The 25,928-nt window shown below is 40.9% G+C and overlaps 1 protein-coding gene across 4 annotated transcripts in view; it reads right to left on the bottom strand.

Annotated features, from left to right (window-relative positions):
* The window catches only part of shroom3 (shroom family member 3), a 66,806-nt gene that overhangs the window by 38,371 nt on the left and 2,507 nt on the right, over positions 1-25,928 (bottom strand). For 2 of the 4 annotated variants that reach the window (XM_026297999.2, XM_026297998.2), the window contains exons 2-3: positions 18,167-18,321; positions 402-590 (exon numbers count right to left, since the gene is read on the bottom strand). In XM_026297999.2, the coding sequence (XP_026153784.1) occupies positions 402-590; positions 18,167-18,321 (344 nt within the window). Of the gene's footprint in view, positions 1-401; positions 591-7,414; positions 7,576-18,166; positions 18,322-25,928 lie in introns of those variants that run through there. The other 2 variants (XM_026298002.1, XM_026298000.2) reach the window with 2 other exon arrangements.

Below are 25,928 nucleotides of genomic sequence, written 5' to 3'. Positions count from 1 at the left end.
GTTTTATGTCTGTCCATGGCAGCTAAACTGTGAAGCTTTTAATGGTTCTTTTTACACAACTTTGGTTAAATCTATTTCTGTATCAATAAACTACAATCCACTAACAGGTTACATAGACTGAGAAGTGCTGTCAGATTACAGGTCTGTCAGAAAAACACCCAAGTACTGCCTGAGATGCACATCAGGGTCAGCTTTGATTTCGGGGAGAGTAAAATAACTAAACCACCATCCAAGCTCTTCATAGACTGAGCATCTCTTTGACTACACCCAAGCATCCAGAGAAATCCAAAGCTTGACTGCCTCATTGTACCTAGTTGCAGTTGCTAAGTAATAATTGGACAATTGCTGCTCCAGGATGGGGTTTAGGGAACAGTTGATTGAAGCTTTCAGTGATCTCCTACCTGTTCTTTATGCGTAGTTGCACTCCTCCTGCTGAACATGATCTGCTGCGGTGGGATGACAATGGTGTTTGTTGTTGTTCTTGTGGTGTTGGGGGTGGAGAAGAAAGAGGAGGTAGAGAGGGAGGAGAAAGAGCTGGGAGTGAGGGAGATGAAATACCAAACTCCTCGACGTATCCTGGATCAAACTCCCTGAGCAGCAAGAAAGTAAATGAAAATGTTACTCTCTTGAGAGATTTCTTGTCTTGCATAATTTTCTGTATTTTACAGGCTGACTTCTATTGTAATAAATGTAGAGAACTGGTTTCATATGTTAATAATGTAAATTTTCAAATAAAAACACAGCATTAAAGGACACAACAAATAAAAGCCAAGCCCCAATGAGGGGTATGCAAAAAACACTGAGTAGACATGGAATTACATTGAGTAATATTCATCACCTACATAAAACTTGCCACATTTTCATTTACTAATTATTTCAATTATTTCTACTTTTTTGCTTTTGATCACTTGTAAAAATATATAAATGAAACAAAACATTTACAAATAAACTTCCTGAGCACCTGAGGTCTGCTCAAACTGTCAGCTCATTCAAATCAGGACTGAAAACACTGTTGTTTACTGCTGCCTTCAAATAATTGTTCATTCTTGTTTTCTTAATGTGCTTTTACATTTAATTTAATTTAATTTAACTTTATTTTATTTTATTTTTATGTCTTTGTTTTTATTGTAATTACATGTCTTGTAAAGCACTTTGAATTGCTTAGTGTATGAATGGTGCTATACAAATAAATTTGCCTTTGCCTTTAGGGCTTTTAATGTGAAATATTGTGATTATGTGATTATTTCATTGATGGTAATTTAGCAGATAGTCAGCCTAAAGATCTTTAAAATGTATCTTGCTGATTTAAGAGCACTGTTCCTTTGCTAGCCGTTTCTGAAATAGATCATCATCTGATATTCTGCCTCAGAACAGACTGGCTAATCTACAACCATCACACCCACAGACTTGCCTCATGGCTGCCAAAATAAACTGAGAGTGCTGTGTTCAGGTCAGACTGGTTCAAACAGGACAATCTGCATGTCTGTTCTCTGTCCCTACAACACCACATTCCCACTAAAGACATTTATCATTCAATGTTCACTATGGTGTCCTACAAAGCATGCCCAATAACCTGCAGTTCAAAGGTCAATTGTGGGAGAATTATGATTAAGGAGGTCAAAGGTAGCAAAGTCAAGTCCTAGACATATTCTACACTGACATAAAGCCTATTCCATGTAACAAAATTCCTAATGTACTAAATCCCTTTACATAGTCTGTTTACCTTTCGTAGATTTGTATGTCTGTATTTTTTCACTGTAGACATTTTGTCTTGGTGTAGTAAGAAAAACACAGGTGTTACTAAAAACATTACCAATATCTCATACATTTGTTTCAGCATCGCTTTAAATGATGACAGTGTGATACCAGGACAGCAGGTACAATACACCGTTTCCACTTATTAGCTTATTCTCACTGATATAAATGGGGTGGACAAAAATAACAGATACACTTCAAGGTACAATGCAGACTTCAACATTTTAGTATCTTAATTAATGATTCTACCTTTAGTGGTTATAGGCTAATGTACCCTGATGTACCCTATCCTAATGCACCTACTGTATTATGGATTATAATACACTGTGAGGTCCACAACATTACTATAGTTTAGTTGTCAGAGAACACAAAGGTTACTGTTAAAAAGATGTAACATCAGAATGTATATATTATTTCATATGATAAAAAAATGCTTTTGTCACCAGATAACACAAGCCTCCATTTTAAATTAAAGTATGAGCTACCTCCACCCAGCAGAGCCATTTCATTTTGTGAATAAAGGCCACAATACACAACTTACTAAAACATACACCCTGACTTTTATTATTAACTGGGGACATTCCATCGCTCCATATTCAGAACAGACTTCATTCAGCAGATAGCTAAACACTCATCTGTACCACACACAGGTGCACACATTAAAGTGAAACCTGTTGAGCTGGTCAGAGGAATGTGTGTCAGCCACAACACCCTGAAATCACCCAAACAGGATGGACCATGTTGTCATATTCCACTTTCCATCTCGTCACAGAAACACACACACTGTAGAGACTGTCAGCAATAAAAAGCTGCTATGGAAATTCTAATTTATCACTTCACACCTGGCCTGTCTCTGCACCTAATACCAGGCTCTGAACTCACAACAGTTTTCAGGTATTACTCTGATATTCAGTTATGGTAGCAACCAGCCAGAGAAAAACCTGAATGAAACACATTTGAATCTTAAAACAAGCCTCCTGCTATTTGTCCAATCTTTCTTCACACCATTTTCATTTTAAATTGCACAGAAGTTCCAAACATTTGGCCCTCCTCAATAGATGGAGCTGTCTTAAATATGGAAGTTGGCCACATGATAACATTTGATTGAATGTGGGTGGTAGCCCCTGTTTCTGGCATCCTGATACCTGGTGAGGTCAGTTCTCTGTGTGGTGTAACAGCAGACATCTTAAGGCTTTGTTTAAATGCTTGTGACTCAAAGTCTATAATGGGATGTCCTGATAGCTGAGCCATACTAAAAGAATCCCAGTGGGATGCTTCTTGTGGGCCCCGTTGATTTAGGACATCTGTCCTGGTCTTGAGTCGGGGTATGATTTGAGATCCTCATCATCCATTCTTTGTACCTGCTGGCCTTGTTTCTTTACTCTCGCCATTCTCCATCTCAGTGATTGGTGTAGGAGTCTCCTCACCATTACTGAGCTTTTATATTGTAAGTGGTGTCACGATCCATGTGTGGACCTCCTATCGTGGGCTCTTATTATGAAGGATCATACAGGATCCACTCTTTCTGTTCGTTTTACTTTGACCTAATTTTGATTGTTTTCACCTGTGTCTCGTTTTCCGTCTTAGTTATATACCCCTCCTTCTCCCACAGACAGCCGTTAGTCAGTGTTGTCAGCCTTTTGTTCCAACCCTGCCAGAATTTTTCCCCTTTTGCTTTTTGTCTGTGGAGAGCCTTTGTTACTTAAGTAGCCTTTTCTTTATGAGTCTCTTCCAGTTCCTCACCTTGTCTTGTGTTTAAGGTCTGTCCTTCCGAGTCTGTGTTCGTATGTCTGTTTTGCCTGGAATGTCCCCAAGTGTGTGCGTGACCCAGGCCGTTTCCTCTGAGTTCTGTGTTTGTGTGTTAGCATCACCTGCTGTGTCCCAGAGAGTGTGTGTGACCCAGGCCGTATTTCTAGTTCTTCCGAGTCTGTGTTCCTTGAGTTTGTGTTGCCTGTTGTGTCCAGAGAGTGTGAGAGACCCAGGCCGTATTCCTTCCAAGTTCAGTGTTCGTGCGTCTGTTGCTTCCAAGTTCAGTGTTGGTGTGTCTGTGCTCTCGAGCTCTGTTCATCTTGCGTGGTATCTCCCTTTCAGTTTCTCCGAGTCCCTAGCTTTTGTTTTCTTTGAACAATTTCTGAGTCCTAAGCCTTTGTTCCCTGTTTTCTGTAAATTAAATCATTACCAGTATCAGAGTGAGCGTTTTGGTCCTTCTAAAATAAAACCCCCGTTTTGTGACAAGTGGTGGTTAGAGTTACCTGAACTTGATATGTGGATTCACCACCTGTTACCACATTATCATTATTCTCATCTTAACATCTAAACCATCTCCATGACCACTGAGCGATTTCATCTAGAAAGCTTCTGATATGTGTTTGAATGCTCCAGATACAAGTGAGTTAAATCTCGTGTTGAGAAGCTTTTGCTGTTGTTTTTAAGATGAAGAATAAATCTTCAAACCAAGATATAAGATATCTACTATATAATAAGGCTGAATTAATTTTTTTAATGTATGTTGAATCACAAACCATTTCTTTTATAATTTTTCCCCATTTTATTTAATATTTTTTGCATGACATATTTTTCTTTCAGTATGTCAAAAATAACATGACCCCTATAACATTGATGTTATACATAATGTCTGTGGAGATTCTCAGTCATCCAGGTGAAGTTATCTAGAGATTGAGTCATGGCAACTGGACTAATAGTTCTTAGGTCTTAGGTTCTAATAGGTTCTTAGGTATATTTCACTACTCCTCCAAATAGCTTCATCAGCCTAAGAGGAAGCTGCTATGGAAACTCTAATTTATCCGTCAGGTTGGTTTCACTCCACCCTAGTCTACAGGCTCACTAGGTGAGCTAAGTAAATCAGGTGAGTTGTTAGACCCACACTCCTGAGTTGGTTTCACTTCACACCTGGCCTAAATAGGCTCATTAGGTAAACAAAAGAAGTGAGCTCAGGTGAAGGTCGTTAAGGATCTAATGGTGGACTCATGTTGACCCCTCTGTTTCACCAACTGGCTGCAGAGTGTGGCCTCCCTGGAAGGCATTTGATGTGTTTTTTAATTTCCTGGGAACAGATGAAAGGGCAGCCTGGTAGATTGAAGACAGGTTATGTCTGAGCCCTCTACCCCTGTTAAGGGAAGGTTTTTCCACTTGGACATAGATAACTTCTCTGACCCCTCTCTCAAACCATCTATCTTCTCTGACCAAAATATGTAAATCACTGTCTTCAAATGAGTGTCCTATTTCCTTTAAATGGAGGTGCACAGCTGACTGTGGTCCTGAGGAGCTGCTCCTCCTGTGCTGGGCCATCCTCCTGTTAAATGGTTGTTTGGTTTCTCCAGTGTAGAGTTCTGAGCATTCTTCCTTACACTGGACAGCATATACTACATTTCTCCTCTTTTGCTTTGGTGTCTGGTCTTTACGGTGAACCAGTCTCTGTCTCAGTGTGTTGGTGGGTTTGAAGTGAACTGGTATCTGATGTTTCCCAAAAATCTGTTTAAGCCTTTCTGAAACACCTGCTACACAGGGAATGACCAGGTTTTTCCTCTGTGGATCTCAAGGCTCAGCTGTCTCTTGTTTTTCTGCCTGATGTGGATGTTGCCTTGTTGAAAGCCCACTTAGGGTAGCCACAGGTTTTAAGGGTTGTCTTTAAATGTGTATCCTCCTTTCTCTTGGCCTCCATAGAGGTAGGGATGTTGTTTGCTCTGTGGTGTAAAGTCCTGATGACTCCTAGTTTGCGTTGTAGTGAGTGATGGGAGTCAAAAAGAAGGTACTGGTCTGTGTGTGTGGGTTTCCTGTAGACTTCTATTTCTAGGTTACCATTAGACCCAATGATGACCTCACAGTCCAAAAAGTCCAGCCTGTTCTCTTTCACTCTCTGGTGAACTTGATGTTTGTGTCTACTGCATTGATGTGATCTATGAAGCTAAATCTTTACCAGAACACAAAGATTAACGAGGAGCATTGTTTTTCTGTGGTTGGTTTTGCATTCTGTGAGTCGAACAAACAAAACAAACAAAGCACACGCAAACAATGTGGCCAGTGAAGAGCAGGAGGACACAGCCGCCAAACCTGCTCCACAAAATACCTGCTGACTGACTGCAGAGGCTGTTCACTCCAGAGATGCTAACAGGGCAAACACTATCTGCCTCATAAACATACACTTCCATATAGATATATGTCATCATTGAGACAACTCACTGTAAAACAAAACCATCAGCCACAGCTGTTGGGTTGTGACATGTCACAACATGTGGAGGAAATGCTTCACATTTCACTGTAGGTTTTGTCTGAAAAATATCCAATGAATCATCCAAAATGATTAAAAAATGATACTAAGAGATATCATGAAGACAAAGGGAATTCTCTGTAGGAATTGAATTTTGATAATAAATCTTTCCTGAATTAACATGTGACATAATGCTTCTAATGACTAACAATGAACAGTTTGCGATGAGAGCTCTATAGAGTTTCCAATACCTGATGAGCAAGTCAAGCATGTAAGTCAAGCATGCTTACTTACAGTCATTTTATAATTGCTTTTTAATAGATTTTAAATGCCAACGCCTTCCTGCACCACTCAGAGGGAGTGCAGTAGCTATGGAAGAGAGGGTCGGATAAAAAGACAGGTGTCACACACCTCTAGAACACACATATACAGACTTCATGTGGCAACAACCACCTGTACACCAATTCTGAAAATTGTTCTTGTCCCTGAGAGGCAGTTTGCAGTAGCTAAGAGGAAAGGTGATGGAGGAGTGTCAGGAAGAATTGATGAAAGGGATTAATTAGAAGATGAAAATGTGCCTCTACTCCTGTTTAAGTGCTTGCCCTATGAGTTCCCCAGAGTCTGACAGTAAGATGGATATCAGTTACATCTTTGTGTGTCTGGTAAAGAGAAAGGTCCAAAACCTGTTTAGCCTAGTGCAGCATGGACTGGACGAAGGGGAAAACTGCAAGGCAAGCTACCTCAAAATAGACAGAATACAACTTCAAAACTTTCTGACTTACATGTGGCATGTTGTTTACACAGTTGTCATTTTGGCCAAGTAAGTTGGATTGTCAAAGTCAAACCTACAAGTCTATGAACATAGACACTGAACAAGAGAAAGAATACAACTCCCAGGGTGAATTTTGTCAAGAAATCTCCCTATAATCCTGTTTTGTGCGTTGCTAAGACTAAACTGAAACTAATGATCACACTTTCTGGAAAACCAAAAAAAATGCTCAACAATTTAAATTAGTTCTATTTCAGATTTTTCTGCAGTAGCAATTTAATCAGTTTGCTTTCTCGATTAGCACATACTAGCTACTGTACCTTGACTGTATGACAAGTTCTGTGTGTGTTGTAGCCATGAAATGACAAACTTGAAAAATAACTAAATTAAAGCAAACAAGAAAAAAGAATAGCCTCTAGCCCTATCAATATTTCTCTGCCTTTCCTATTCAACATCAATCATCGAAAAATGAGTCCACTAGCAGGACACTAAGTTCCAAAGGTGACTCTGACCCAGGTATTCCACTGCAGAGTTTAACCTACTGTACAGTCCACTGCACATGGTCATAATATGCCGGTGTGCCTCAGGGTACACTCAATAAAACAGTACCAAATTCATATATTAGTACACTAAAATTCAAAAAATTGAACTGAAGAACAAACCTGACAGCAGTCAATCTTTCTCAGTTCCCCATCAGATCCCTGCAGATCCGACCAAAACACACACCACTGTTCTGTTTGACTGAAGCATAATTTCTCATGCCTTCCGTCTTTGCCACACCTTCCCACGATGCCATGTGTGATTCTACACCTATCCTACTGTGTGTGTGTGTGTGTGTGTTTGTGCCTAAAGTCTAAAGTCCTCTATTGTGTCATTCGCCTCATGTGTCTTCCAGTAAATAAAAGCTACAGTAGCAACAACTGCATTGCAAGTCACGCCCTAAACCCAAATACATACCTGGCTTTGTACCTGGAAAGGCCTCAATCTGAATACTAAGAGAGATTGTGGTTGACATGATACACCTTCTGGCAGCCATGATGGTAGTATACCAGTTATTAACTCACATTTATTAAATCTATTTTGAAATATGGCTCCACTAGAAATGTGTCCATCTCCACAAAAGGTTCATTTTGTCCATTTCTGTCTAGAAAGTCATCAGACCACCTAACTGAACAAATAGTTTGTCCACTTGTTACCTGACTACAGCTAAATGCTGTTGTCGTAATGTCTGGTAAGTATGTAAAATTAAAATGGTAACACTACAGTAGCATTAATATGTAATCCTATATTATTATAGGATTATAGGATACTGGACAGTATGGATCAAATTCTCATAACAAAAGAATGCCTTCTTAGGGTGATGCTGAGAGTAAATTACAGCTGCCCATATTCTGATGGGAAAGGGAGAAATGTTTTTGGGGCCATTGTGCATTTTGTGATATTTGACCACTATACAAAAAGTGCTTCACAGCTTCATTCCTGGGATTTTGGTTGATTTCATTCTTTTTCTATGGCTAACAATGGCTGAGAAGATATAATTTAGCTGTTTTTTTAAAGACATAAACTATAATAAAAGCACGAAACTACTATTGTTGCTTCACAATACGTTTGGAAATTATATTTATGGTGAAATGTTCATATTTTAAAATCTTTTTTATGAATGAACATTTTAAGCACAAATACTTTACACATTTAAAGTTAGAACCATAATGATAATAATCCTTTTAATTAATCATTAATAACCAGTGTTTTACACCACAAAATAGAAGATGAAAAATGGAATATGCAGTTTGCAATAAAATTGAACCCCTTTCACTTCACCATCCTCAATTCAATTAGGTGCACAATGTTTGCACAACCAGACAAATCACAAACATTCTGTACTTAACTAGAAAATGACATATAATGAGATAATAAATAAAGCAAAGAGAAAATATTTGCAACGTACATAAATGTCAGAGGAGCTTGGGGAGATTTCTCAAGTTGTGGAGGCAGTGAATGTGGCCAAACAGAAGTTGCATTGGCATTAACACTGTGTGGTCTTGATTACCTGATACTTTCTCCCCAGGTTTATGCTCTCTATCTTTTTCTACAGACTCTGGGCAATGTGGTCAGGTAAATGGAAAAACAAATGTTTCAAATGACTGCAGGTTTGTTCCTGTGCTTCCATTCAATGCCCATAAATGTACTGTACGTATACCATCCATCCATCCATCCATCCATCATCGATACCTGGTTAAGGAATAAGCAGGGATCAGCTGGAACATATGCCAGCTCTCTTTGGGTGAAAGGCAGGGGTACACCCTGGACAGGTCCCCAGTCCATCATAGGGCCACATAGAGACAAACAACCTCACACACTCACACTCACTCCTATGGGCAATTTAGAGTCGCCAATCAACCTGACATACATGTTTTTGGACTGTGGGAGGAAACCAGAGTACCTGGAGAAAACCCACACAAGCACAGGGAGAACATGCAAACTCCACACAGAAAGGCCCCTGATGGGTTTTGAACCAGGAACCTTCTTGCTGTGAGGCAACTATGCTGACCACCAAGGCACCATGCTGCCTGTAGACTGTTACATTTAGCCAGATATATTTTTTATGTACTTTTAAAATTTAAATTGAAATGTTAGGAAAAAAACTGTACATACTATATCACTGTCTCTGTCACTGCAACTATAAGGCATTTTCTAAATTTTGCCAAAGTGGATAAAACAGTTTTTGGACATATTTGTGTAAACAGCATCTAAGCTTTATACCTTAAGTGGGTAAACATAGTGCTTTTATTGTTAAAAATTGTAATTAAGGAAAAATATTTGTGAAACCTCCAATGAAACAAACCTCACAATGCTGTTACCACTAACAAACAGCATTGTTACTGGTGTCTTTAAAAATTAGACACAGGCTTCAGCCAAGCCCAACAGTCTGACATGGGCATGGCCTGCTGATTCCACAGTCTCTAGTCCATAGAATCAGCTGGAGGAAACAGCTGAGTTACATCTAAGAACCCAATCTCAAAACTTCATTATAAATCTGGATTTTGAAAGTGTTTTTTTATGTCTTGGCAGTGGTTATAATTACTTCGTTTTAATTATAAGACTGATGATTGGCTGAAATAAATAGTTTATTCCACAATTTTTATCAGTAAGAATAACATTCTAAGTTCACACGATGTCTTTTGGTTTTTGTCTGTTCTAGATCCATGTAACGAACAGATACACGCAAACTTAGACACCCATGGTTTAATGTTTGGATAAACATCCAAATTTTTAGTTGATAATACAATATCTACACAAAAATGTATGCAGTCAGACACCACTCTGCTGCAACCTGTTCAATAATATCAGAACAATTTAAGACCTCCCATAATGAGCAATCAAAGCATCCCATATACTGTTATCATTCCATACTTTCGTTCTACTTTTACAAGGTTTCTTCCCCTTCAATAATCTCTGATAAGCCATTATGCAATTAACTAGATTTTGGTAAGATGCCCTAAATGGATACATTGTGCATATACTTAAGAGTTCCACAGCACAAATCTTAATTCTATTTTACGAAGTAGGAAGGTCAACATACTGATAATATGTACACAAGCATTTACTGACAAGACAATAGCAACCTCCAGGAAAGAACATGGGTGCATCAGATGAAAGAATCTGTGAGAGTTCAAAGATTGCTACCAGGACCTTATTGGATATATGTATCTCATAAAAAAAATGGTGAGGAAACCTAGGCTGATAAATAGCCGTAATAGACATACAGCAACTCAATACTCAAGTGCTCTCTTGGCTGTTTGTGTGAAGCCGTATTTGGAAAAATAGATAAATAAACAAATATATCATAAAAAATAAACTGAAGTAATAAAAATATCAGGTTGAAAGAAAAAGAGAAGAAAAGTACTGTGAGAAGTTTCCTAGTGCAGTTAGGGGAACATGAAGAGGAGTGTATGAAGACCATAATGAAATGAAAATGAACGGGATCAGATCATCAGCATAGCTAAGTATAAGGATGCTAAGGCTATGTTAGCTTTCTATTAAAGTATGTGCTTTAGGACAGGTTTACTGTTAACCAAGTGTGTTTATATGGTAAACGCCTTAGTTAGATGCAGTTTCTGTATAGCAAATCTGTGTAATTTGGTCATAAAAACAGTATGCTACAGAAAGCAGTGTCCTCCATATCTGCTGCTTCACCACAGTTCTAAGAGGGTCCAGCCTCCTGCCTAGCACAGAACTGGCCTTTTTCACCGGTTTGTCCAGTCGCTTACAGTTCCTGTCTGCAATGCCTCTTCCCCAGCAGACAACACCATAGAACGGTGTGCTTTCCATGACAATGTGGTAGAACATGCACAACATGTCACAACATGTAAGAACAGAGCCATCTCAAGAAGATGGCACTGTACACTGTACACTGCATCCACATTGGCAGACTACTCCAGTTTTTCGTCAAGTACCACCCCCAGGTATTTGAAGGTCTGTACAGTGTCTATCTCCTGTCCATCAATGCAGATTGACTGGCATGGTGTTTTTGATCAACCACCAGCTCCTTAGTCTTGGTGGTGTTCTGGAAAAGGTAGTTCTTTTTGCTCCAGTCAGTGAAGGCCTCCACTAGGTCCCTGTACTCCCCCTCCTGTCCACCCCACACACATTCCACAACAGCCATATTATCAGAATACTTCTGTATGTGGCAGGACAGGTCAGTTATACCTAAATGTGTAGACTGTGTACAGAAAAGGAGCAAGAACAGTCCCCTGTGGAGCTCCAGTGCTGTATTCCAGTTTCCCAGAAACACATCTCCCCAGCATGCAGTCTGGATGTCAGATGGTCCATAATCCATGACATCAGGGCAGGGGCCACCCCCATACATAGAAGCTTGTCGGAGCTAAGCTAAAGGCTAAGATGTACAATAGAAGGTGGAGATAAAAGTCTTTTCTTTTCTGACCTCTGTGCTCATGGTGAATATTAACTCGCTAGATAAAACAAGTGTGACGAGCTGTAAGCGCTAGTAAGGAACCCACGGCTGCACAGGGAGTGCAGTTTGATGTCTTTCTGAGTCCTGGTTGAATGACAACATACCTGACTCATGTGTGGTATACCTGGCTTCACAGCTGTACGAGCAGACAGAGACCCAAGGACAAGCAAAAGAATGAAAGGTGTGGGAGTTATCCTATTTTTTAACCAGAAATGGGTTAACCCCCGAAATGTGAGTGTGTGCTCATGTTAGTGTATTAAATTAGCCACGAAGAGTTAGTTTACTTACTGTAAACATTAAATTACTTTTCTTATTATAGGATATAATGTCCATTATTGTAATGCTTTATAATAATGTAATTGTGTAAGTAATGATCCTCCATCTCCACTTGCCATTTGCCTCACAAAAGACAGTCGCTGCTGCCATTCTTTGAAATGGCAGGTTTGATGCTTGTGTCAGACCAGGGTCGGATGTCATGCTCATGACTCCTCTAGTGACATCATTCCCTGGCCAATCAGTGGCCCGCAGTCATTTTAGTTCAGCTGGCCTCGGCCGAACAGGTACTAAGAAAGTTAGTTATGGAGTTCCACAAGGCTCTGTGCTAGGACCGATTCTGTTCACCCTGTACATGCTTCCTTTAGGATATGTCATTAGGAAGCACTCTATTAATTACCACTGCTATGCAGATGACACTCAGTTATATCTATCTATTAAACCTGTTAACACAAACCAGTTAACCAGACTTCAAGCCTGTCTAACTGACATAAAGGACTGGCTGACCGGTAACTTTTTACTTTTAAACTCAGAGAAAACAGAAGTCATTATATTTGGGCCAAAAAATCTCAGAAATAACTTTTCTAAAATTATAGCTACTCTAGATGGCATAACCCTGGCCTCCAGCACTACTGTAAAAAATCTTGGAGTTATTTTTGACCAGGACATGTCCTTTAACTCACACATAAAACAAATCTCTAGAACTGTATTCTTTCACCTGCGCAACATTGCCAAAATTAGGAACATCCTGTCTCAAAATGATGCAGAAAAACTAGTCCATGCATTTGTTACCTCAAGGCTAGATTACTGTAACTCATTACTATCTGGATGTCCCAATATCTCCATAAAAAGCCTCCAGTGAATCTAGAATGCCGCAGCCAGAGTCCTGACAGGAACTAGCAAGAGAGATCATATTTCTCCTATATTGGCTTCTCTTCATTGGCTCCCTGTAAAATATAGAATAGAATTTAAAATCCTTCTTCTCACATACAAATCCCTTCATAATCAAGCTCCTTCATACCTCAAAGACCTCATAGTACCATATTATCCCAATAGACCACTTCGCTCTCAGAGTACAGGTCTACTTGTGGTTCCCAGAATTTCCAAAAGCAGACTGGGAGGCAGAGCCTTTAGTTATCAAGCTCCTCTCCTGTGGAACCAGCTCCCAGGCTGGGTTCAGGAGGCAGACACTCTCTGTACTTTTAAGGCTAGACTTAAAACCTTACTCTTTGACAAAGCATATAGTTAGGGCTGGCTTCAGGCAACCCTGAACCATCCCTTAGTTATGCTGCTATAGGCCTAGACTGCCCGAGGACCATCGGTGCACTGAGGCCCCCCCCCCCCTTCCCTTCCCTTCCCTTCCCCTCCCCTCTCCTTCTCTCCTCCCACCGCACATATATTCCACCATTGAATGTCACTAACCTTGTGCTCTCTCTCTCTCCCCTAGTTTGTGCTCTCTCCCTCTCTCTCTGTTCTCTCTGTACCTTCTGCAGGTGTCCCTGGTCCTGGAGCTGTATATCACTGATGTGCAGTTACTGGTCCCACCAACCTGCAGTGTCTATTTGTTGTTTATTGTTGCTGTTCTTTTCTCTCTGCTCTATCCACTTACCCCAACAGGTCGAGGCAGATGGCCGCCCAAACTGAGCCCGGTTCTGCTGGAGGTTTTTTCTTCCGTTAAAGGGAGTTTTTCCTCTCCACTGTCGCCAAGTGCTTGCTCATAAGGGAATTGTTGGGTTTTTAGTTTTAGTTTTTGTAAAGTGCCTTGAGATGATTTGTATTGTGATTTGGCCTATACAAATAAAATTGAATTGAATTGAATTGAATTGAATTGAATTGAATTGAATTGAAGTAGTACAAGGTACTATCCCCTAATAGGAAAACCAAAAAAACTGAGTGGAGTCTAGTTGAGTAGAGCTGAGTAGTGCTAGTGGAAAAGCTCCTTAGACCAGTTGTGACACTCCACAAGACCTCTGAAAGGTTCCTTTGGTATCTGACACCAAGTTGTTAGCAGAAGATCCTTTAGAGCCAGTACGTCTTGAGGTGGGTACTTGTTCTTTTCAGCACACGCCATCTCTTTCCCATGTAAACAAGACACACAAGCATCATGCATATGATGTAGAAGAAAGCATGATTCATTGGACCAGGTTACCTTCCCTGCATAGTTACCCTCTGAATTGTTTGCAGCTACCCAGCCCTATACACAACAAGCTATGATCCACTGTGTGTTCTTACACCTGTCTATCACAGCCAACATTAAGTTTTCAGCAGTTTCTGCTATTCTCTCATTATGGGAATTTTGTTGATTTGAAGCTTGCAAATCCAGCTCGCTTTCTGTTTAATGTCTCACTATTATGTAATAGTTGAATCTGTGGAATTGAAAGTCTGTGTTGACATTTACATTTAACTGTAAATGAATCCATATAAGGTAATAATGACCAATGGAGATGGGGGGGGGTGAACCTCCACTAATAAACCTAGTGGAGGTTTATTAAACAAACAAACGGAAAACGTAACTTTTTTATGTCGCCTCTGTAAAACTTAGTCAAACTTTGTTCATAGCATCCCTCAGTTCGGGGTCCCCCTACCGGCCTGGCGCACTTTCGTTGTGTTTTCTCTCTTGCGTGTGTTTTCGTTGTTGCAGCATTTCTCTCTCGCGTGTATTTATGTTGATGCAGCATTTCTCTCTTGCGTGTGTTTTCGTTGTTGCAGCATTTCTCTCTTGCGTGTGTTTTCTCTCTTACGTGTGTTTCCGTTGTTGCAGCGTTTCTCTCTTGCATGTCTTTTGGCCGTTGCGCCACGTTTGCCCTTGTCAGCCACCGTATAAACCACAATGTAAGATGGCAATGTGGCAGTAGCACGTAGCTACTGAAAACAAATTGGTAAGATTCTTGTCTTTAGCCCGACTCTTTAACAGCACATGGACATTGGAGCTACTGGTGTTTGTGTAGACCACCGCCAGACACTTCTAAACTTCAGGAACAACACTACAGCTACTCTGCATGATGATCTGCTGGAGAAGCTGCATGATCTCGGCATGCTGCGGGGACCAGGCCTCCAGCCCTCGGCTGGTGGCTGGGGGGGGGGTGTCGCAAGCAGTGCGCAAGAAACCAGAAGTGCAGCAAAGACGGCGGGGGTCCAAACAACAAACACTAGCCGGCTCTTCCGTCCATCCTGCTCTCCAGTGTCTGCTCTCTGGACAATAAATTGGATTACATCCGACACCAGCAAATTACACGGCGTCAGTTTAGAAACTGCTGCATCTTTGTTTTCACAGTGATGTGGCTCAGCGACAGAGTTCCGGACACTGGCATTCAGCTAGACCAGCTAACCTTGTTTTGTGCCGACAGAAACACAGCTCTGTGCAGTAAGGCTCACGGCAGTGGCTTGTGTGTTTACATCAACATGGAATGGTGAAAGAACTCGGTGCTAGTTTCTAGGTACTGCTTATCGCTGGTTGAGTTTGGAACTGTTAGATGCAGACCTTTTATTTACCACGGGAATTCACCACTGTCCTCATACTCGGTGTATACATTCCCCCCAGTGCTAATGCTAAAGATGGACTCTGTGAGCTGTATGGGGGTATCAGTGAGCTGCAGAATTCAAACCTTGACAGACTGTTTTTTGTTGCTGGAAATTCCAACCATGCAAATCTCAAGTCGGTGCTCCCTAAATTCCATCAGCATGTGGACTTTGTAATGAGAGGGAAGAACGTGCTGGGCCTTGTTTACACAAACATTCCTGGAGCGTACTGGGCGCATCACCTCGGCTACTCAGACCACATCTCTGTCATGCTAATCCCAGCATACAGACCGTTTGTCAGACGCTCCAAACTGGTTCTGAAACAAGCAAAAACCTGGCCAGCAGGAGCCATCTCTGCTCTTCAGGACTGTTTTGAACACACTGACTGGCACATGTTCAGGGAAGCAGCAACTGAGGGCAACTTTACTGACTTGGAGGAATACATGCCATCAGTGACCAGCTATATCAGCAAGTGTATTGATGGCGTCATCATCTCCAGGACCATCACCACACGCTCTAACCAGAAGCTGTGGATGACTGCAGAGGTGCGTGCGCTACTGAGGACCCGAGACTCTGCCTTCACAGCAGACGACAAGGCGGCCCTAAGAACAGCGAGGGCCAAACTGTGCTGGGCCATCAGAGACAAAGCACACACAAGCACAGAGAATCCACAGTCACTTCAAGGTCAGCAGAGACACGTGACACGTGGGGGGGCACCCAGGCCATCACCAACTACCAGCATCACCTGCCTGTGACAGTGATGCCTCCCTCCCAGATGCGCTGAACGACTTATATGCTCGGTTTGAGGCACAGAATGATGTGAAGGTGAGAAAGACCACCCCTCCTCCCAATGATCAGGTGCTCTGTCTAACCACGGCTGATGTGAGGAAGACTGCACAGAGTCAACCAGCAGAAGGCTGCTGGACCAGACAACATTCCTGGCAGGGTGCTCAGCTGGCAGATGTTTTCACGGACATCTTCAACACCTCCCTGAGCAGCACTGTTGTTCCGATGTGCTTCAACGACACCACCATTGTCCCAGTGTCTCCTGCCTCAATGACTACTGTCCCGTTGCACTTACACCCATCATCATGAAGTGCTACGAGAGGCTCGTCATGAGGCACATCAAGACCCTGCTGCCCGCTTAACTGGACCCCCTGCAATTTACATACCGCCCCAACAGCTCAACAGACGCCATCACCACCAACCTCCATCTGGCCCTCATCCACCTGCACAATAAAGACACATATGTTCGAATGCTGTTCAAAGACTTCAGTTCATCATTCAACATTATCATTCCCCAGAACCTGATTGGAAAGCTGAACACAGGGCTGTGTGCTCAGTCCATTGCTGTTCACTCTGCAGCCTCACAACTGTGTAGCAATGCACAGCTCAAATCACATCATCAAGCTCTCAGATGACACGACCATGGTGGGTCTTATCAGCAAGAATGATAAGTCAGCATACAGAGAGGAGCTGCAGAAGCTAATGGACTGGTGCAGAGCCAACAACCTGATTCTGAACGTGGACAAAACAAAACAGATGGTTGTTGACTTCAGAAGAGCACAAAGTGAGCACTCTCCGCTGAACATTGGCGGCTCCTCCGTGGAGATCATCAATCACGGACAATTTACACCTCATGCTGCATCGGCAAAGCCACCAGCATTTTGGATGACCCCACACACCCGTCTCACACACTGTTTACCCTCCTGCCATCTGGTAAACAGTACTGAAGCATTCGGGCCCTCACGACCTGACTGTGCAATAGTTTCTTCCTCCATGCCATCAGACTCCTCAATATTCAGAAACTGGACTGAAAGAACACATACACACATACATACATACGTACCCACATACAACTGAGCATCCTCCATCCTTTCTGCAATTTTTTTGCAAGTTTTTGCACGTTTATCTGCTACTAATACTCATTATTTTATATTGTACATAGGCTGTTACTCTTATGTTTACACTAATGTTTATACTATTTCAGCTAGTTGCATTGTACTCTTGTACTCTTTGCACTATTGTCACTAGGTTCTCACTTATCGTGCTGCACCGGGACTTGCTGAGCCCATTGTCTGTCCCAGTAGTCATTGTACTGTTTTATACTGTCTTGTGCTGTCTGCACATTTGTACTTGTGCACTTTATGCAAAATTTATGTAGTTCTGTGTTGTTCTGTGTTGTCTTATGTAGCACCGTGGTCAATGGAGAAACGTTTCGTTTCACTGTGCACTTGAATACGGCTGAAATGACAATAAACTCCACTTGAACTTTAACTTGAAAAATATTTATGTGACAGAAGTTATTTTGATTTTTGAGTGTGTTATCAAATGAACCTGTATAAATTCAGTCTGAACACACAAACTGACACACACACTGTCTCTCAAGTTCTGCTACCTGACTTCAAGCTAGTTGCACCAGAAAAAGTTTTAGATTGAGCATGGTAGACTTGGCTGTTAACTAGAACCAGAAGAAATCAAATAAGTGGGGAAACTAACAGTCAGTCAGTATTGAATTATTAAGCTTATTGAGCTAATAAAGTATATTTTACACTACTGGTCAGATTCACCAAGGTCATGTTTTGAAGAGGTTTTGGGTTGCTTTTTTAGGCCTGTGCACACACATAAACAGACACAGTGTTTGTACCTGCGAACAGTGAGCTGCAGTGTCTTGTATGAGCCTTTGACCAGAGCAATGGCTTCCTGTCGGTATCCAGTCAGCTCCACGTCATTAATAATGATAATCTCATCACCCTCCAGCAGAGGTTGCTCCAAACTGTCCGCTTTACCGCCCTCCTCTACCTGCACAGACACATAAGCACAAACATTGAAGGCCGACTTACTGCAGATGTTATTGATTTTGTGCCATAACATTGTGTGTATAAAATTTCTGCAGCAGCAGCTCATTATGCTGTCAGAAAATAAGACTCTTCCTGGCATTGCACACTAAGATAAACACATCATGATCCTATCTCTGCGATGATAAAACTTGGTGAGTTACACTTCATATGACAGCTTTAATCAGGATTTCTATTGTTCTGGAAGGTAGGAAACACTTAGCACTAAAAACTAATATTCTATGCATGTCTATGAATTTTTGTCACTTTGGGGGATTTTACAGTGACAGTAACTTTAATTGAGCCCCTATAATGTGAGCATATAGAAAAACAAGGTCATGCACACACAAAATGGATATTAGCATGACTCTGTTGCCTTATCAGTGTGTGTGAAGTAATATTAGAATATACAGGATGTCTGTGTCTTTCTGTCACTGTGTGTGTGTGTGTGTGTGTGTGTGTGTGTGTGTGTGTGTGTGTGTGTGTGTGTGTGTTTGTTCACTTTAAGGCCACACTCCATGTCTTTTTGGCTTGTTCTTCTTGAGATAAGCTCAATCAAATACTCAGTTGGTTGTCCAAATATCTCGGCACAAACATCACAAAGTCAGGCAGTGTGATTAGCATGAGCTGCTCCATTGATATCTGTTATCTTTTTTAGCAGCGGACACCAGGAGTGTGCTAACAATCTTTTGTTTAGGACTTTGAACTCTGAGGCAAATTTGTTCAACAAATGGTAGCATGGACTATCTTCTACTTTATAGTGCAACTTAAGTGGTTTTATTTTAACACAACTTCAAGTATAATGCAATTTAACATTTAAAAAGTATACTCAATATACTTTTAGAAAATATACAAAAATATATATATATATTTTCACTTGGGGAATGAGGAGTAACTGGCACGACTGTGTAACTTCTGAAGTAGCCTACATGTACTTTTGATACATTCAGAGCTACACAGTATTACTGTGTAGAATCCAAAGTTCTACTATCACTATCAGAGTCAGACTCCATGAAACCCTCCGCCCCAAATTCTCCTCTCCAGTACCCTGGCACAGACTTTCCCCGGAAGGCTGAGGAGTGTGATCCCCCTGTGGTTGGAACACACCCTCCAGTCCTCCTTCTTGAAAAGAGGGACCACCACCCTGGTCTGCCAGTCCAGAGGTACTGTCCCTGAACGCCACGTGATGTTTCAGAATCGTGTCAGCAAAGACAGCCTAACAACATCCAGAGATTTAAGGTACTCAGGGCAGATCTCATCCACACTCGGTGTCTTCAAATAATTGTTCATCCTTGTTTTCTTAATGTGCTTTTACATCTTATTTTAATTTACTTTATTTGATTTAAATTTATTTTATGTTAAATGTCTTTATTTTTAAATGCTCTTTTCCATACTTTTAATGTAATTATATGCCTTGTAAAGCACTTTGAATTGCGTAGTGTATGAATGGTGCCATACAAATAAATTTGCCTTGCCTTGCCTTGTTATTGAGAATCGACTAAAATGAAACTTTGCACACAGGAATAAGACCACTTACAAGAGTACACTTTACCACACCCAGGAACACGGAAATTGTGTACTTTGCCCTTTGAGCCCAAGGCCAATAACACAGGTCTAACAGGATTTAGTGGTAAAATACACTTTAAATGGCAAAACCACAAAGATTGGGCAAAGTGATTTCTGCTATTGTGTTTTGGCTTCTATCTCTTTGATGCTTTGTTGTACCGTGTTCTTTCAGAGTTTTGATATTTAATATTTAAGTAATTCATTTAGGTTTTGTTTGGGGCATGTAAAAAAGATTTCTATATTCTTGTAGCCCAAATTCTGCTGTTTAATGTGATGTATAACATTGCTATATTATTTTGGGATTAGTCCATCATTTCACACTGTGTTTTGTAGCGACTCCTTTAAGTCCCCAAATTTGGGGACGCTCATAAGTATACTGAAATATCTGTACAGTTAAATGTAGGCATAGTATTATACTTTGAAAGGAATTACACAGTTTAAACTAAAAAAGACAAACCATTAAGATACTTTTGAAAAATATAACTAAATATACTTACAAATATATTTAACCCTCTGGGGTCGACGCACATGCCGGGGCGTTTTGACGCATCTTTTCCTGATAACGCTGAAACAAACTTAAATTACTCCGTCAATTCTGATCGTACAGATAAAAGAAATATATGATTCAAATCTGTAAAGGGTCTACTTTTAGTTGTATACCATCATAATAACAACAAAACGTTGTGCTTTTTTTAAATAAAGAAAGCCGATAGGGTGCGCTCTCGGCCTTTTCTGTCTGTGTCATTTCTCTTCACAGACACGTAAATAAAACAACCAGAACCTCAGCGAATACTTGCCTCATAAAAATAAGAATTATATGGCTAGAAAGCTTGAAATGTTTTCTTTTAACCCTCTGGGGTCGACGCACGCGCCGGCGCGTTTTGACGCATCTTTTTCTGATAAGGCCGAAACAAACTTAAATTACTCCGTCAATTCTGATCGTACAGATAAAAGAAGTATATCATTCAAATCTGTAAAGGGTCTAGTTTTAGTGGTATACCATCATAATAACAACAAAACGTTGTGCTTTTTTTAAATAAAGAAAGCCGACAGGGTGCGCTCTCAGACTTTTCTGTCTCTGTCATTTCTCTTCACAGACGCGTAAATAAAACAACCAGAATCTCAGCGAATACTTGGCTCATAAAAATAAGAATTATATGGCTAGAAAGCTTGAAATGTTTTCTTTTGAGTGAAACAATTCAAGTCAAAAACAAATCATCACTTTTGATTTAATCCGTATGAACGTAAGGAGAAGTCCGTTTTTTTCCTGTCTCACCTCATTACAGGTAATGCGGTCCCGCCTTGTACTGTTCACATGTAAATAATCTCAGGTGAACCAGGTAAGTATGTGCACACCCCCGAGAAATGACATAAAACGTCAAACTTCATCATAGAATTTACTCACTTTTTCTGCGCGTTTGGATGATGGCGCGTCACGGACGTGAAGAAGCGCTTCTTGTATTCCACACAGAGCCAAATACTTTAGCTTGTCCTCAGAGTAAAAACACTGATTTTAACTGAAATGAGGAACGTTTGGCTCCTCATTGTTTTGTATTGTGCTGCACTAACCCCCTCCCATCTACATTGACTGAAAGGCTCATTATGCGCGTCTTTGTCTGGTCGTTCAGTGCGTCTTTTGTCTTCTCAGGTAAATCACATGACTATTCATCCTGAGACACACCCTCTTGCATATGGCCTTTTTGGACAAAAACTGTCTTAGACAATTTAAATCAGTGTATTGTTTGCTGTGAATGTGTGAACAAGATGACTTTCACAACACTGTGAAGTAAACACTTTAGCCTACAACATGCAGGTCTCCAAAGTCTTGTGAACCAATGTTCTGTTTGTGTTTTATGGTCTTATTTCAGTGAGTAAAAAAATTGTAGTTTTGCACTAACCATGTATAAACACTTTTTTCTCAAAAACACAATCATGTATAAACTTGCTGCTCACATATTACTGTAGCCAATTTTGTGCTGATTACAGTGTTATTAGATTTTAGACATTAATATGTTTAAAAGACACTGAAAAAACAACAAATGTCAGGACATGTCAAAATTTGTTCAGGCCCCCAAAACCCCCTCAGACCCCAGAGGGTTAAGTATATGGAAGAAAACCAGTTATCACATATTAATTTTGAAAATGGGTCAAGTTGACCTGAAGACAACAGGAGGGCCAAACACTTAGGTGTTTTAATCACAGAATTGGAAAAACACATTGGTGATTCTGTCACAGCCAGACTCTTATCAGAGAAAGAGAATGCCACCAGCCATAACAGCAACAGTGGATGAACACGTGGAGCCACAGCAGATTTCTCACAGCTCAACATGATTCTAAAGTCAGACTATAAGTCAGACTCCATGAAACCTCTGCCCCTAATGGTCCCTCTTTGGGACTGGAACAACATGACAGGTTGTGACAGGTTGTGACATCTGCAGTGATGGATTCCAGGGCCAGGTCACACAGGGCGACAGTGTCCCAATGTACCTTCTGTGCCTCAACCTATAAAGCAGCCCTGCTTCAAGGAAACTAGCTGACCTACATTTTGAGAGGGACAGTGGGGGTCTAAATGAGAACTTTGTCAATGAAGATCTCTAGTCAGTGTATGAGTCGGCATGTGAGAGACTTCCCAGTGACAAGACGGTCATTTTGGATGATACACAGCATCAAACAGGCAGTGAGAGTTTGTTTTACACACCAGTAGTTGTCAGTGGTTGTTTGTCCATGTTGGACACTGGTTCTATGGCTTGCTCAGTGAAGTTGCTAAGTTGGCAGACATGTCCCTGTGTTTGGCTGTGGAGGAAACCCAACCTATAGGCAGTCAGAGTTTAAAGTCATACAGCCTGCATGTCATACAGCCATACAGTCATACAGCCAGCATGTCATATCTAAACCATTCCCTGACCAGTCTGACTTAGCTAAAGCCCTAAAAGAGCATGGCTTGAGTGACTTGGACCTTGAGTCTTGTGACATGTCTGCCCAGTGTAAAAGAGACATGTGTAAGCTTGCCCTGAAATACTCTGACATCTTTTCTAAGCACAGATTCAACTGTGGTGAGGGGAAGGACTTTGTTTACAAAATCTGTCTGGTGGATGAGACCCCCCCCCCCACACACAGGCAATTTGGAGTCACCAATCAACCTGACATGTATGTTTTTTGGACTGTGGGAGGAAACCAGAGTACCTGGAGTAAACCCATGCAAGCAAAGGGAGAGGATGCAAACTCCACACAGAAAGGTCCCTGACGGGTTGTGAACCCAGGCCCTTCTTGCTGTGAGGCAACAGTGCTAACTACTAAGCCACCATGCAACCCTTTTGCACATACACTACTCACAAAAAGTTAGGGATATTTGACTTTTTCAGAATTTCAGAATGCACCTAAAATGCACTATAACCGTTACAGCTGAACTTAATTTGACCTTCTCTAAACATTTGAATGCACATGTCCAACTGTTCAATGTTTCAGTACTTATTGCATAACATGGTGTTCTCTAACAAGGTGATTAACCACAAAAATCACAACAAGTGTCTGATCCAGAAAAACGTTTAAGCTAATCACGTAGCAGGCTAATATTAGCCACCAACTAACTGGGAAAGTCGTTTGATGAAAATGAAGCCTTGTCATCCTGGCGCCATCACCATGGTAACCGTGGTAACTCTTCTGGGTTGTGTAGTCTACATACATCCTGCTAAATTTGAGCCGTCAAAACCCACGAGAAATCATAATTTGTTCATACAAAATAGCAACAGAAACAGTGCTGACCAGTCTTGGTTGCTGATTGACATGGGGGAAAAATGCGTGGAGGAGGCACGAAAGACAACAGTAATCGAGTAAAGTCGTAAAAAGTCGTAAAGTAAGTCGTAAATGCGTTTAAAGGGTACCAACAATTTTTTCATATGTGTGAGGGAAAGCTTCAACAGAATACCTTGTTCAAGACTGACATTACATCTGCTACCTCCCTGTGTGACCTGTGTTAATTCAACAAAGACTTTTCACATTGCTTTGTATTTCAACAGGGAAATGCAGCAAGCAGAAGAAAGCACAGGTAGTCACAGACTTGCTAATTAAGTATACTCCGGTGCAAATTATAGCCCAGAAAAATATGGTAATGTTGCCGAATTCATGGGAGGAGAATGTAACAGGGTAGTTTTGTTATGGTGCAGTTCAAAATTCACTTTGTTTTAATGGTTGTTGTGCCAATATTCTGTCAGGGATTTCCCCAGCTTTTATTTTGAAAGTGCCTGCTGCAGTTTTAATGCATTTTATTACTGTACAGGGCAGGAGCCGTTGTAGTATTCATGAAGCTACCACCAACTGTGCTGTTTGGCTTATTACCAGATTGTACAGCAGAATAAAAGCCATGAACCTGATGATGTTGATGTTTCTTAAGCCTATGCAGAGAGCTGAGGGTTACATACAGGGGTTGGACAATGAAACTGAAACACTGGCCAATTTAGTGTTGGACGTTTCATGGCTAAATTTGACCAGCCTGGTGGCCAATCTTCATTGATTGCACATTCCACCAGTAAGAGCAGAGTGTGGAGGTTTAATTAGCAGAGTAACAGCACAGTTTTGCTTAAAATATTGCAATGCACACAACATTATGGGTGACATATCAGAGTTCAAAAGCGGACAAATTGTTGGTGCGCGTCTCGCTGGCGCATCTGTGACCAAGACATCAAGTCTCTGTGATGTATCAAGAGCCACGGTATCCAGGTTAATGTCAGCATACCACCAAGAAGGACGAACCACATCCAACAGGAGTAACTGTGGACGCAAGAGGAAGCTGTCTGAAAGGAATGTCCGGGTGCTAACCCAGATTTTATCCAAAAAACATAAAACCACAGCTGCCCAACTCACTGCAGAATTAAATGTGCACCTCAACTCTCCTGTTTCGACCAAAACTGTTCGTCGGGAGCTCCACAGGGTCAATATCCATGGCCATACTAATGAATTATTGCGGTCTAAAACCAGGCGTTTCAGTTTCATTGTCCAACCCCTGTATGACCCAGGCCACTCAAGCAAGATTTGTAATTGTCCTTCGCGACTATTGCTTGTCACACTGTACGAAGATGATCTGATGACACGCACAAGAAGACCAGTCGGGAGTTTGACGTCATTAATCTGTGACACCTTTACATCTGCATTCTCAAATGGTAGGTAGCCCCAAAAAAAAAAAACAAAAAAAAAAAAACTGTAGCTGGAAAGGGAAAAGAAGACATTATGGACTTCCAAATCTACAAAGCAAACTTCAGATAATTTTGTTTCTGGTTGAAAAAACTGTAATGAATATACTTTAAGTAAAGTACTTAAAGTATATTCATTACAGTTTTTTCATTCATATTTTGCTTTTACAAATAATGATATTAAAGGTGTCCCCATATCAATGGTTTGTTATTTTTAGAGGTGACTTCATTAAAATATGTGTGAACAGGTTCATTCACTCACTCACACGGCAAAAACAGTGCGCTAGTTGTGTCATCAGGTTTGCTGCGCCTACTGGTTATTGTTTGATCGTATGAGAAGATATACTGCAGGAAAGTGTCTGAAATCTTCTTACACTGCCAGAACTTTCATCAGAGAAAAAACTGATCGCCATTAATTGGCTCATGTCAAAGACTACAGATTTTAGCCTAGGATTGCAGGAATCAAAATTGCAAATCGGGGCCAAAATACCAAATTGGGGCCAAAATCTCAATGTGAGAGAAACCGATATTTTTTGAAACCGGGTCCCAGAGTGGATAAATCTGAAAACGCCACCCTTGCATTTTAGTGTGGACAGCGAATCCATATATTTTCTGAAACGATGTCATCAGCCCACATCTCACCCAGAGTCAGATACCGCTACATCACGTAACAGCAACAACAACAACGTCGTACACAGATATTTCTTGAGACTACTCCATGTTTACAGAATTTTTTTTAGAACAAGGCAAAACAAACAAAAGAAAAAAAAAAAAAAAAAAACGATCGGATAGGGAGAGCTCTGGCTTTGTGTGGACATAG

This window comes from Mastacembelus armatus, chromosome 12, assembly GCF_900324485.2.
Source record: "Mastacembelus armatus chromosome 12, fMasArm1.2, whole genome shotgun sequence".
NCBI lineage: Eukaryota > Metazoa > Chordata > Actinopteri > Synbranchiformes > Mastacembelidae > Mastacembelus > Mastacembelus armatus.
Note: the sequence above shows the minus strand (reverse complement) of the source record. Positions and strands in the feature narration are given on the sequence as shown.